This window comes from Camelus ferus, chromosome 12, assembly GCF_009834535.1.
Source record: "Camelus ferus isolate YT-003-E chromosome 12, BCGSAC_Cfer_1.0, whole genome shotgun sequence".
NCBI classification, from domain to species: domain Eukaryota; kingdom Metazoa; phylum Chordata; class Mammalia; order Artiodactyla; family Camelidae; genus Camelus; species Camelus ferus.
Genome location: NC_045707.1, coordinates 5,168,639 through 5,183,028, shown reverse-complemented (window position 1 = coordinate 5,183,028; position 14,390 = coordinate 5,168,639). Strand labels below are relative to the sequence as shown.

The following is a 14,390-nucleotide window of genomic DNA, read 5'->3' as shown; positions in this document are numbered from 1 at the left end:
ATTCATTCCAAGACTTTCTCAAGGACAGAGGTGATTAATAATGGCAATGGCAAAGTAAGGAAGGATCACAGGTGTGACAGTTGGAAGTCAGTGCTAGGAGCCTGGAAGAAAATGTCCCGGGCTAAGGGTCGACAAAGGCTTGCAGGCCAATCCAGCCACTGTGTTTCTGCATGGCCCATGAGCTAAAAATAATTTTTACATTTATTTAATAGGTGGGAAAATTAAAAGGTAACATTTTGTGACATAGGAAAATGATATGAAATTCAAATTTCAGTGTCCATAAGGTTTCATTGCAACAGCCACGTCCACTCGCTCACATACTGCCTGTAGATGCTGTAGTGCTGAAACTGCAGCGGTCGCGACAGACACCGCATGTCCCCAAAGCCTAGAATACTTATGATCTGGCCATTTGCGAAAGTTTGCCGACCCCTGGCCTCTCTGCCTTCTCACGCTTACCCTGAGGAGGAAAGAGAGGCCCTGCGAGTGGCCGCAAGGTGGTAGCATCTCCCCGCCGTGCTCTCAGCCCCGCGCGCTGCTGGAGGACTCACCGCCCCTCCGGGGCTGCCGGAAAGACACCGGCCCAAGTCCCGGCCCGCCAGTGAGCGTGAAAGGCTGAAAGAAAGCTGGGCAGGGTCTGGAGCCGCACGGAGGGTTCAGGACTGGCTCCGGAAGACCGGTGGCTTGGTACAGGTCGGCAGGCTTTTCTGACGTGCTGTTTCATTGATTTGGGTTTAATTTGTATTTTATATATGAAGGATTCTCCAGACAAATGAAAATTGTTTTACCCAAAACTATCGATCAAGAAAAGTTGTGGGACTTCTGCACAAGTAGGTAAGACAGTGGCCCTCGTCTATGGTCACAAGGAGCAAACCCACAGAGCTGCGGTGGGGTGGGGGTGAGGGTGGGTGTGGGCGTGCGGCAGGGGTCTCGGGCCCTGATGAGCAAAGCTGCTCCCAAGCAGCATCGGGAACTTTTCCCCACCTTTTATTGTTTTTTCTTTCCTCAAAACCTGTGCCTTGAAATTTCTTCTAGGTGGCTGAGCATTTAGCTCTGAGTGCCAGCTACTCAATGTGATAGGGGTAATTATTCAGGGAGGGAGCAGGGGACAGAATCCAGGAGAGAATGTCCCAGGAGGGAAGTGATGAACCCCAGTGTAACGCTGCCAGAGGCCATGCGGGTTACAGAGCCCCTCCCCCATGTCAGCCACTGTGCTGAAGGCCTCACTCCCTTCGGCCTCTGGAGAGCAGTACCAAGATTACCCCCATTTTACTTTGCTGGATGTGGAGCAGTTTGCTGGGTCACTCAGTTAATACGAGGCGGAGTGGGGAATTCATCGTGAGCCTGCTTGTTCTGCAGACTGTCCTCTCTCTCCCCTAAGCCTCAGCTCGGACTGCAGCAAGCAGGATGCCCCGACGCTGCCCTAAATCCGTGAGGGCCTTCCTCGCTCACTGTTCATTACTATGCCTAGAGCACAGTAAATATTGATTGAATAAACAAATGAATAAAGCCTTCCAAGTACTGCAGTGAAGTGCCTTTCTCTGTTCCATCTCCCACCTTCCAAGACCCTCCAGGAGACTAACCTGGGAGTCCAAGCTGCACTCAGAAACGGAGACCCACCAGGCATGGTTCTTGGTTCTTAGCACAGGGTGGGTGAGCCTTTTCCTTGCTGGAGCCCTGAGGACCGTGGATTCTGTGGGCACACTGCCTGTTCTTGCCTTTCCTCCCTTCCTCCTCCAGGCTCCTGCGCACTTGCTGGGTTCCGTACCAGGTCCTAGCTAGTCTCCTGCGATGTGGACATCTGTTCCTGGAGCTGCTTTTTAGTGGCTGCAGACAATCCCTAACTTCTAGCCACTTTTCTGATGAAAACTTGTCTCCATATGGCTGTCGCTTGGAGAGGCTACCTGATGCCATGAGTGTTCTAGGAGGGTCCAGATAACCAGGTTCTAGCCCTTCCTATGCCTTGTTGGATGACTTTGGATACATTTCGTCACCTCAAGGCCCATCTCCTGCCCCCTGCTTTTGTGTTAGGCTTTAAAAGAAGCATGTAGACAGGGTCATCCCTGAGCAGCCAGAGAGGCCTGGAGACCTGGGCCCACCCAGCCTGGGGCAACTGGGAGATGAGACAGTCCACTAAGGATACATGTGAAAGAAGCCCTCTCAGAAGAAAGGATTTGATTAGGAAGGACTTTGGATAAACGCAGTTCTTAAGACATTAAATAGAAGAGAGTAGAATCCTGTCCTGCCTTTGCACATCTCAGAAGCCAGGAACAAGACTGAAAGGGTCACGATCAATTCCAGAGCATCTGACACCACCCACATCGATTAACCTGTCTGATTCGCTGTATCAAATGGCTGTCAAGTGTCCAATCATTTAACAAATCATTATGGAGCAGATACTGTGGATACGACAGTGAGGCAGAAAGACAGTTTCTGTTCCCCAGACGCAGAATGGGTACCTCTGGTGCAGGGCAGCCGCAGGTGCTGCCGGAGCGGGTAGTGGGCAGCAGGGCCTCCCTTGGCTCGTAGCTGGGAGGGCAGAAGCTTCGCAGGGGAGGAGTGAGATCAGACCTGCCTAACCTTTCAAAGCCTTCTGGCTGATTCAGTGATGGCTCGCCCTGAGAACATCTGCTACCTGCTGCTTCTCAACCTTTCCTAGGGTGCACATCCTCTTAACCCTGGTCTGGCTCAGCTTGCTGAGCCCAGGGTGCCTGTTCTGCACCAAACCTCCAGCTGCTGAAACAGCCGTGCAGACGATGCCAGTGACAGCCGCTGGGGCCTCCAGGCAGGGAGGAATGACTGGCACATGGCCGGGTGATCAGCTACATCCACAGTGCAGGGCAGGGCGAATTAGCTGCTTAGGGGCTTCACTCAGAATGTGGTTGTGACACTCCAGGTAGCAGTCCCCACCTGGCCTGCACTGTGGAGTGTGGAAGTCTCTCTGCTGTCAGCCTGGCTGCCTTTTGAGGTGAGGACACTGCTGGGCTGGCACAGGTTTGTCCCATGGTGCTCTCTGTGCAGGATGTCACTGAGAATGAAGGAAGGAGAACAGATTGGGAGGAAAGGTGGCAGGGCACCGAGTGGGGTAAGACAGATGTGTGCAGGTGCACACACCTGTTCCGGGGACTGCAAGGCGGGGAGGAGCTCAGCAAGGGAACTAGAACTGAGATGGAAGACGCAGTTGTGTCCGTCACAGGAAGCAAAATCTTGGCTGAGCCAGCCAGCCTCTCTGGGTCAAAGTGTTCCATCAAAGGTCTGTTTTACAGGAGGTCTGCACATGAAAGCACCTCGGAGAAGCAGCCTGTAGGCCTTCAGGGCTTAAAGCAGAGAGCTGTCTTTCTCAGCCAGGGAGATTCTAACCTCCAGAGACATTTGGCAACTTTGGAGACATGTTTGGTTGTCTCAGCAGAAGGGGTGCTGCTGGCAGTTAGTGGGTAGAGGCCGGGGTGCCACTAAACATCCTACCACGTGTAGGACAGCCTGTCCCCCAACAGGGAATTTTGTGTCCAAAGTGTCACTGGCGCTGAAGGCAGGAAGCCCTGAGCTGGGGGAGCGGGCTCAGATCTGCATTTTATGTGCTGTGGGATTTGGGGAGAACAATGTACTCCCTCATCTGAAAAATGGGGCAGTAAGACCTGAGCTGCTCATCACATGACTTTGTGAGGCTCAATCTCCAGATATACAGGAAAACTTTTGGTTAACTCTGTAAATAAAGGGCTTTTTCCTGAGCTTTTTAGTTTGAAACCTGCAGATGACTGAAGCATCCAGCTCGGTGACTGGCATACAGTAGGCGCTCAGCAGGTTAGAAAGAGAAAAGCATCATAGCAAGCCCCCCCTCCCCTGCCCCTAGCCAATTTCTTCCATATCCGAAGGCTTCCTTTTCCATCTAGCCTTTCTGCTCAGTTCCATACGGGCATAGGGTGGTGCTGTTAGCAGAGGCTGTCTCAAGGATCAGGCCTAGGGCTAACCACACCCCAGGGACCTCTGACGAAGGAGGCTGGGACATTTTTGCCAAATCTAAAGGGAAAGCCTCCCAGCTCTGCGCGGAGTCCGGTGCTTCCTGCTCTTGTGGGGCAGGGTCTGGGGCACAGAAGCCCCAGGGTCTCAGCCCTCAAGTGCTTCTGCTCATCCAAGGTCACCCTCCTAAGGAGCTACGCCAGTTGTTGGCCTTCAACCTACAAGGGCCGGACTCGGAAAGTGGGCAGCTTGGTGGTGCAGGTGAGGTGCGGGAAGCGAAGCCAGGCCTCACACCTGGAGCACTATTTCATCCCTGTTCCTCCCGGAGCCCTTCTGACATTACCAGCCTGGTGGGAGCAGCTGCAGAGGGACCAAGGGCATGATCCACCCTTGAACCTGCCATCCAGCTGGGAAGGCCAGATGTCCCCTTGAGATCTGATGAGAGAGAATACTTCACAAAGTACAAGCAAGTGCTGGAACAGAGGGCACATGGACCAAAAACTGAGAAGTCAGGAGGCAGAACGGAGTGGGCTGGAGCTTGGGCAGACAAGCAAACATTAGGAGCTGCATTTTAGGACTTCAAGATCTTCAGTCCAAGATTATTGGATTATTGTCTCTTCCTAAGCATCTTAGAGCTGGAGGGGGTCAGAGGTCACCTGGTATGAGCAGATGAGCAGAGCCCCTGGTGGAGGAGGGAGGTGCCCTGCCTCCCAGGCTGGCAGTTGTCCCACGACACTGTGTAGCTTCCTCTTCATAGGGTCTCCCACCTGCTTTGTTTCCATGAAGAGAGTGCGAATAACCCCACATTGGCACAGGGAGAACCTGGGGCTGGAAAGACGGCCTGGCTCAAGGCTGCAGTGACTTAGAATCTCCAGTCTGGATCCTCTGGCCATCAGGGCAGGGGGTGGGGGAGCAGGGCCTGCTTTGGATCAGGAGGCGGGAAAGGGACTCAGTAGCCTGCTTCTCTCAGAGGGGAGGCATCAGCAGCCCTTGGCAGAATTGCTGAGGAGCTGGTCCCCTCCTCTGCCTCCTCCCTTGTCCCCACAGGTCCACTCTCCTCACCAAGGGTGACCTCTCTCCCCCAGCACTGAGCTGAGGTGTAACCCCCAACTTCGTTTTCCACCCCTCCCCACCAGAACAAGCAGGGCCACATCGCCAGGCCTTGGTGCATAAGGAAGCACTTTCCAGGAAGTGTTTAATCCTCACAGAAGCTCAGGGAGGTGGGTCAGGGCCCCTCGCCCCCCAGGACAGGTGCACCCTTCCTTTCCCTGCCCCTCTCCCCAACCAGGGAGGCCGGGCTCCTCTCAGAGGATGCTCAGTACTCCCTTTGTTCCTCCCATATCAGGTGCCAGCAGACATCTGGGCCCCTCCTCAAGGTGCTGCTGGTGCCCCGGGGTTTTGCAGAAGGAAAGACAGGAGGACAAGAGTTTGGTTCTGGAGTAGGAGGCTGAGAGAGGCTGAGCCGGGTGCTCTCCCAGGCACTCCAGCCCTGGGCTCCCCAGCGGCTCTGATCCGCCAGCACCTGGGCCGGCAGGGCCGGCCACAGAGCCTGCAGTTTGGCAGTTTCTCTGTTGTCCACTTGAGAAGTCTCTCTGCAGATCCATCCCCCCTTCCTGTCACACAAGGGAAGAAGGAGCAGTGTGCACGGTTAGGCTGGTCTTTGTGTCAGTTAGGCCAGGCCCTTTCAGGAAACTGAGGCTCCTCAATACAGTCTGACTTTGGTAGGAGGTCATGGCTGGTCTTCGACTGAAATGTAACTAGAGAAGGCACATGAGTCTTGGCTGGCAAAGGGGACCGAGGGCCATCTCTGGGGTGGGCGAAGGGCAAACGATCCTGGCGACAGGGCCTAGCCTCCCACACCATGGGACATCAGCCAGGCTCTCTCTCCCTGCTTTGGGCTGCAAATCAAGGCACAAGAGGTAGGGAGCCACCTCAGGTAAAGGCACTAGAAGAACCTCCAGATCACTGGCTTGCAGCAGGCAGCAGCCAAGGAGGCCTGGTCCACTCGGGGCGGAGCCTGCCAGGATGGTGCTGGGAGAGGGAAAGGAGACTTCAGTACTGGGCTCTCACCATGGCCGGGTCAAATTCTGCCGCTGGCTGGGGCGAGGCCTTCCCCTCACTCCATCCAGAGTCTAGTGCAGAAGCCTGCAGGGACGGGCCAGGAAGGCCACAGCAGCCAGTCCCCTGGCTGTCCTCACTGCATCTTCTGCCTCGAGTTCAGAGGACAGAGCAAGACTGGAACCCTGGCTCAGAGCCCTGTCCTCTTCCTTCTGTTCCACCAAACCTCTTGGGGGACCAGCAGCACCAGGAAGCCCAGGGAAGGGGAAGTCAGGGGTGGGGGCTGCCCTGGAGACCCATCACATTTCACATTAAGGTATGAAGACACGGGCTCTCCCGGTCTGGGGGCCTGCAGCAGGGGGTGGTGCTGGGCATAAAGGAGAGAGGACACTGGTCAAGCTTCCACTTCATGTAAACAAGGGGTGACCCCTGCCCAGCCAAGACAGTCTTGTGGAGGCATGTGACAATCTTGGGATGCTGCAGACCCTCATATCTGGGATTCAAGGTCCCTGAGGCCAGGATGGAGGCTGCTGGGGCAGGAGGCCAGTAGGGGTCCGATGTGCAAACTGGTGCAGGCTTTGACCTGTGTTCTCCACAGGACGGAACAGGGGCACCCACAGGTCCTGCCGACAGCTAGCCCTTGGCTCAGGAAATCACGCAATTGCTGGCCTTGGCAGGGCTGGGACTTGTTTTACCTGTGGAGACAGGGACACAGGCAAGGGAGGATGTAAGTGAAGTGCTCAATGGACTGGCCCCCAGCCCCTTTTCTGTGCACCACCCACACCTCAAATTTGAGTTCTGGGGTCACTATCTCCCTCCTAAGCTGCTAACCTGGAAACCAGATCAGTAGGGTCCCCAGGAAAGCAAAAGGAAAGATTCTCCCTGCCCCAGCAGCCTTAGCAAGACCACCACTGGCTGGCACATCGAGGGATCTGCCATCTCCTGACCTCCGCAGAGGAGGGGGAGGGTCCAGACCCCCAAATCAATATCTACACATCTTGCCAAGAGGCGGCTCACCAGTAGCTAACACCACAGGCAGCTTCACAGCTTACAAAGTGCAACCACAGTCACTGTTGGTAATCCTTGGGTGGCCATGCCACGAGGAGGCACCTCAGCCCTATCTTACAGCAGGGACAGCTGGCCACCGGCTCCAAGGGCCGGCCAGCCCCAGCGCCCTGTCTGCCAAGCCCCATCTCCCCTCCTCCCAGCACTCAGGCACCAGGTTGAAGAGGAAAAGCCTGTGCCTTGGGAAGGGCTCAGTAGGCTGCCTGAGGGCCAGGCGGGCCAGGCACCGAGGCACAGATCATGTGGCTTGGTGGGGAAGGTGGAGGTGGAGGAGGGAACACACTTCACTGAGAGGAAAGAAGGGGGAGAAAGCCGTTCTTCTCCAGGCCAGGGAAGCACAGTTCTCCTCTTCCCCGGCCCCCTGCATCTGTTTCCACTTCCTTTACAATCAGTGGAGACTGGCTGGATTCCAGCCCTCAGACCACAGTGGGAGGGAGGGGGAAGCCGTGAGGCAGAGGCAGATACAAAGCGTCCCGCTCTGCTGTGAGGTGTTGGGCGGTGACCACAGCCTCCTGGAGTGCTGGATGCTGCTGACATTTCCTGCCGGTTCCTCTCCATCCACCAAGGTCCTCTCCCTAGTGCTCACACCACCTTCCTGTATCACCTTGGCTATGAATTTAACTAGGGTGGTGTCTGCCTCCTCTCCTGGGCCATTAGCAAGAGGGACACTGAACAGGCCTGAACAGAGCCCTGGTCCTGCCCTGCCCCATTAACCACCGCCTCATCCAGGCAGGACTGGACTTGGTCCTTGGGACCTGCTGCAAGTCCAGCTGAGCCTCCTCGGAGGCCGGCTGACAGCACTTAGAACTTCCAGTAGCTGGGTGGGGAGCTGGACGGCTGTGCCCCCAGGGCACCAAGGCTCCAGGGGCTTGGGTCACCTTCCAGGCGTGGAGGCTGCCTCTGGTGTGGCCCTGCTGAAGTCATGCCCGCCGCGTCCCGCCCTTCTCACACCGCTGCAGTGGACGCCCGGCCCCACTTCCTCTCCTTAGCAGCTCCTTTTATTTGCTTGGCCTTCTGAGCAGATGCCGAGTTCCTCCCGGGGGGGGGGGGGGGGGTAGGTAAGGAAATCAATCTTGGATTCTACAGCAGGGAGGAATGTGGCTGCGGGGAGAGGGGAGCCGGGGGAGCAACTTCCTGAGAGGCAGGGGCAGAGCTGTGGGCCGGGGTGGGCTCCTCACTCTCCCACTCGTTTTACAAGGCTGGAGGAGAGCTCGGAGAGGTGCTTCCCACTCGGGATACATCTCCATGCCTCTGACAGGAGCCCAGGCTGAGGAACAGGGCCTCATGCTCCATCCTTCCTCCAGGGACACTGACCGGGAGCCCATGTGCGCCCAGCAGACACTGAAGCCAAGCAGATCCACTCAGGTTAATAGAAAAGAATATGCAAACAGTATATGAAAGCATTTAGCACCGTGTCCACCCCACACATGCCAGGTGCTCAGTAAAAGTCTGCCTTTCTTCCTCCTCTTAACTGTGCACAAGAGTGTTGGCCATGTCCCAGGGATCTCCCTAGGGGGATCGGGAGGGGCTTCAGGACATCACCTAGAACCTCCTCTCCAAGCCTGGCAGCCCCCTAGGGCAGAACCTTGTCCGAGTGTCACCAAATCTGTGGCTCTGGGGACCCCTACCTGGGAAAATATTCAGGGCACTTATTTAAAATGCAGATTCCTGAGCCCCGCTCAGCGGGACAGGGTCCTCACTGTCTTTTGACAAGGCTCTCTGGTGACTGCTATTCCCTGAGGTTGGGATCTCTGCCCAGAGTCCCCAGCTCCTGGATGGGCACAGGTGGCCAGTTCAGGAAAGGTGCTGGGCATGCTGCACACAGGAGTGAGGTCTCAGCTGAGAGGAAAAGCTCGGCTTCCACCAGTAGAGGGGGCTATGAGCCTTCAATCCACCGGGCCGCCCTCATTGGGTTGCCACATCTAGAGGAAGCAATTCTGCAGGTTCTCCCAAGGGCCACAGCTGGGTATGCAAAAATTTGCAATGTTTGACAACTATATACTTCTTATCAAGCAACTTTACAGGCTGTCAGCTCTTGGCTTTTCTATTTTTCTTTCACCCACCCTGCCACTGGCCCAGGGTCTCCCTTGACAAGAGGGCAGCAGACAGAAAGGACAGAGTCAGAATCAGAGCTCAGAGGGGCCTTGGAACCCTCCCTGGCTCAACCCCTCCTCTTCTCAGCCAGGAAGCAGCCCCAGGGAGGTGAAAGGATGTGTCCAGGCTTTGGGAGCTGAGATCCATCCGACGGCTATTCTGATGATGCTCTGAATGTTCACTGTAGGAAAGGGATCCTTTCCCTGGAAGGGGGCCTTAAGATAGCAGCCAAAGTGATTTCCTCCCAGATGACAGTTCTAGGTGCACTAGGACTGCTAGTTCCAGCCTTGGGGGCCCCGTGCTGTCAGGAACCCGACCCTCTAGCACACAGATTCCTGCTAATTAGCTTCTGCTGCCTGAGAGGAGGCACTAAACTGCAGTCAAACGTTCAGGAGGCTGGAGGCCATAGAAAGGGCCTTTGGGGAGAGGATTCCCTGCTTCTTGTCCTGCCTTTGAGGAAAGAAAGCAGCAGGGAGAGGAAAGGTCTCATTAGGGACTTGAATTCCAGGCCCTCAGGTACTGGCCCCATCCAGGAGCACAGAGGTTGTGCTGGATGAGGCTTCTCTGTGTTCCTTCTAAAGGTCGGAGAAGGAACGGGGTGGTCTTGCCGAGCATCCCTTGTGCGTGCCTGGGCACCCTTGCCCTTGCCCTTCTCCCTCTGCCTCTGCCTCTGTCTGTCTGGGTGCCAGGCACTCAGGAGAGGAGCTCGCACAGGGCACTGTCCCTGACTGCTTGCCTGGCTCCTGGGCACCCTGTGCAAACACTCAGAGAGAAGCAGCAGCAGCAGTGACCCACCACATCATCCAGCAGGGGAACCTGATGCCGAGACTCGCCCAGGAAGCAGGAAGGGATAAGACAACAGCCTTTTGTTTCTATGGAAACAGCACCTCAGGGTGAGGGGCTGAGAAAGAGAAAGGTCCCACTTCACCTCCAGTCAGGACCTGGGAAATGGCCCCTTCTGTGGTTGGGCTCGCCACTCCCCCTCCCTTCCCTGCCAGGTGTTCACCATGGTAACCCTTCCTCCAAACAAGAGGTGCAGGGCAGCGGCAGCATTTGGTGTTAGGGGAGCCCGGGAGCCCAGGGGGGATGGGACGGGGGTCAGTACCCCTCCTGACAGGACATGGGCACTGGCCTGGATTTGCATCCTGGCCCCACTACCACTTACTGGGTCCTGGAACCACTTAATTCACCTCTCTGAGCTTCCATCTGCCACCTCCGTGATTGCTGTGGGGGCCAGGTGAGACAGAGCACCTAGTGAAGGACCTGGCACATGACAGCGTCAGTAAATGCTTCCTGGCCAAATGCAGCTATAGCACTGGCACTCCTGCTGTGCCCAAATTCTCAGAGACTCCAGGCCTGTCCTAACTTTAAGAGGCACAGACAGCGTATGTCGGGCTCTGTAGTAGGGCTAGGCAATCAGTGGAGGGTAAGACAGCTGTGAACCTTGCACTCCAGCCACTGCCAGGTCACAGATGGGGCTTGGGGGACATGGGAATTCTGGAAGCACTCAGGCTGCCCAAGGCAAGGCCCTGCCATCACCTACCAGGCCAGCCAAGGGGCCCAGTCTCAAAGCTGCAAAGCGTCACCACAATGAAAGGAGAAATCCCAACACGGAAACCCCTTCAACTCAGAGGTGCTGACATGAGAAAGGCACGATCAGTGGCCCTGGCTGTCACCACCAGCCAGGAAAGGCCACTCTGGAGACTTTTCCAGAGAAAGAGGTAAAGGCCAGGACCTCTAGGGATCCCAGAGAGACAGCCAGAAAGGTACCGCCACCAGGAACACTCTCCCAGGAGTAAGTAGCATGGCAAACACCACCATTTGATACAACCCTGTATCAAATAAACATAGGGAGGAGCCACCTCAAACTCTTTACAACAGAAGCTAGGAAAGTGGGTCAGGGCATTGGTGGGGTGTGTCTGACCAGGCCAGATCCCGATGACCAGTGATCTGGCCAGAAACAAGGTTTGCTAGAACGAGCCCTAGATTCAGGCCGGGGCGGAGCCTTGTTCCTGCAACTCAGCTGTGCTAGGCCCCTGCTTCTTCATTCACGGGGGAGAAACTTTCCCAGCTTCCAGTAGTGGCAACAATGCTCTCGGGCTACTCCGTGCCCAGCACACATCCTCAGAACAGTGGGCAAGGCAGGCATCACTCTCCCCTTTTAGAGAAGAGGAAACAAACTCCGACCTGCAGTGGCTGCCCCCAGCCACTTGCAGACACAGGCCAGAGCAAACCAGGACCTGAAGACTGTCTAACTCCGAGCTCCCGCTCTGCCTGCCAGCATGTGCTTTCCTGCAGACCCTGCAAATGCTCCTGGATCAGGGCCAGAGGCCTGGGAGCCCTGGGCCCGGTGGGAGGGCTCACCTGAGACGTCAGCATTGGAGCCCTCGTTGGGCCTCTTCCCCCTCATAAATTCCACCTCGGCCAAGGTCTCGGGGGAGAGGGCGCTGGCTGTGCCGTTGGGCGCTGCAGGCCTCTTGATTCGTCGGCTGAAGAACTTGCTGCTGAACCGCCTGCCCTCCTTGGCCAGGGTGGCCTCCCCATTAGCTTCTCCCTTGCCGTGTTGGGCGAGTGTCTCTCGGGGTTTGGGCTTCAGGTCCAGGTTGGAGACCACCCTGCCATCCTTCCGAGTCAGCTCTCCCATGGGAATGGGCTCCACAGGGGGCAGCACCTGCTCCAGCGTGACCAGGTCATGCAGGAAGCTCTCCAGGCGCCGGGCGGACTCGCCACCCCTGCTGGCCTCCTCCTGCCCCTCCGGGTAGCCGCCGGCTTCCCGCTGCTGCCGGGCGGCCCAGCGCATCATCTCCCCGGGCGGGTGGCGGCTGCCTGCCACCAGGGCGTACTTGGGGTTGATGAGCTTGCGGGCCACGGTGGAGGAGTAGTTGAGGCCGAGCCTGCCAGCGCCTCCCGCCAGGCCCAGCTGCTGGTACAAGTCCACCTCCTCGGAGATGGCGTACAGCTCCCGGAACTCCAAGTCGAAGGGCTCCACGTTCTGCCCCGTGAGGAGGAGGAGTAGGTTCCTGTCCACGTGAGAGGAACTCCAGGTGAACCTGGGAACATGGGGACAGAAGAGCAAGACATATGTGCCTGGGCCTGCGGCCTCGCCCTGCCAGCAGCCCCTTAGCAAGCCCACCTCAACACCCCAGTGCCCTGCCCACTGGTTTCCTCACTGGGGCCAGATGCCTTGCTGCCTTCACGCTGGGGTGCAATCCTCCCACATATCTGAATCAACCTTTTTGTCCAGGTCCTGGCCTCGAATGCAGAAAGCAGGCAGTGAGTGCAGAGCAAGGCCAAGAGAAGTCAAGCCTGGATGCAAACCTGGTTTCTGCCCTGTGTGCCTTGTAAAATGGGGCTCGTAAGGTGTGCAGTCACAGAGTTGCTGTGAGGCTCAAGTCAAATAATGTGAATAAGACGTTTTGCTCAGTACCTGGCACAACATACATTTAATAAGTAGCAATTGCAGCTGCAACGATTGTTAATAGCCTTCTATCCCTTACTGGTTCTTGTCTGAAATTTTAGAGCACTCAGTATCTGCAAAACCCTATACTTTAATCATGGAGGAGGACTTAGGCCATTTACTGCTTGTTTCATGTGCCCGGGTTTCCTTTCCTCACCCAGATTTTAAGTTACTTATAGGGCAGAGACTGCACAGATATTATCTCTCATGTTCCTGGTAATTTACTTCTGAATCAGAATTCAGGAGACGTTCCCTCCACGCCACACCCTCACACTCTTTCCCAGATCTGGTCCATTCTGCTTCCTGCTTGCCCCACCTAGCAACCAGCCTCAAAATGCAACCCGTTGCTGCGGACCCTGAAAGGCAGGCAGTGCTTAATGCCTAGCAAGAGTTGACCCTCTTTCTCGAATAATCCATTAGCCAGAGAGTTTGAGGGAAGGGATTGGCCAGGAGGCTCTTCTTTGCTGTCAGAACAGACAACAGCTCTTAAACTCGTGACTGGAGGCTCTAGTCCAGCAGTTTTCTGAGCATGATTCATTTACTGATGACCATGCACAAAGGCCTCCCGGGTCCTTCTCTGACCTGCCTCAACTCACCTGTAGGATCCAGTGGCTACTTTTTCACCATCCACCATTAGGAACTTGGATGACAGGGTCCCCTTGATCTTCCCCATGGGCATGTAGAAGCCAACACCTGTCACAGAGCGGACACGGATGTTCTGTTGAGGAGAGGAGAAGGCACTGTCACTAAGGCTGGGGGCCTAGCAGCTCTGAGCCGAGTCTCTGCTTGGGCAGAGGAGGAGCCCTCTTGTCCAGAGGACCCTGCCTACTGGCTCCTGTTTGTACTTGACTCTGCTTCCTACGGCCTGAGGAGTCAGCAGATCTTTCTTTGGGCATAGACAGGCCCAGGGTGGCCCCTGTCTGCTCCCAAAGCTCCTCAGAAGAGAAACACAGCCTACCTTTAACTCTGACAGTGACTCTGCAGGGTGAGCACTCAGAGCTGGGCTAGACCTGCCTCCTTAGCCTTGGCAGCCTTGGGATAAGAGGTAAGCTGGGCATGTAATTGGGGGTTATCAGTTCACAAGGCGAGATTTTAGACAGAAGGAAAGGGGTTGAGAGTGCTGTTCACCTGGGCCCCAGTACTGGGGGAGGAGGCAGAGGCAGTCTTGTCCCATTTCCGTCGCCCCACCCCTCTCCCCACCCCGGGTTGGTACAACTTACCCGAATACGGAAGTCAGCAAGCTCCAGGTCCTGACACATCTCCAGGAAGTACTTCACGCCTGCCTCGTCTAGGATGATGTACACTGGTACCCGGCGCTTAGAGGCAGCATCCACAATGTCTTGGAAGATCTCGCCATCAGTGAAGAGGTCCATGACCACAGCTATGACCTGGACAGAGAAGGGCACCAGTGAGGCATGTGGTGACCACACACCTACAGAATCATGCCACGGCCCACAGAGGACCAGCTGGGCTGGGTAAGTGGTGGCCAAGAGTCAAAAATGCCATCTGCACCACTCCTGGGTTTTGCATATCCCCATCCACCTCTGAGCACATCTGAGCCCAGGAGATGGGCTCTCTGCTCTGGTGAATGAAGGTGGTGCAGAGGACGCAGGCCATGCTGCTTGCACTTCATCCTTGACAAAGCCCCACCACCCACCCTGGGGATCTTCCAGCAGCTCACCAGAAGCTGTATTAGGGGAGATCTAGGAGGCTGAGGAAGGTTGGTCCTGCTACCTTTGCATCAAGAAGACACAATCCCTGA

General features: G+C 56.1%; 1 protein-coding gene across 1 annotated transcript in view; it reads right to left on the bottom strand.

The window, feature by feature from the left end:
* Nucleotides 1-183: 183 nt before the first annotated feature.
* Nucleotides 184-14,390, bottom strand: part of FAM83F (family with sequence similarity 83 member F) — a 30,598-nt gene continuing 16,391 nt past the window's right edge. Inside the window, exons 2-5 of the mRNA XM_006174719.3 lie at nucleotides 13,849-14,016; nucleotides 13,225-13,346; nucleotides 11,536-12,221; nucleotides 184-6,707 (exon numbers count right to left, since the gene is read on the bottom strand). Coding sequence (XP_006174781.2) covers nucleotides 6,658-6,707; nucleotides 11,536-12,221; nucleotides 13,225-13,346; nucleotides 13,849-14,016 — 1,026 coding nt within the window. The 3' untranslated portion in view covers nucleotides 184-6,657. The remainder of the gene's footprint in view (nucleotides 6,708-11,535; nucleotides 12,222-13,224; nucleotides 13,347-13,848; nucleotides 14,017-14,390) is intronic.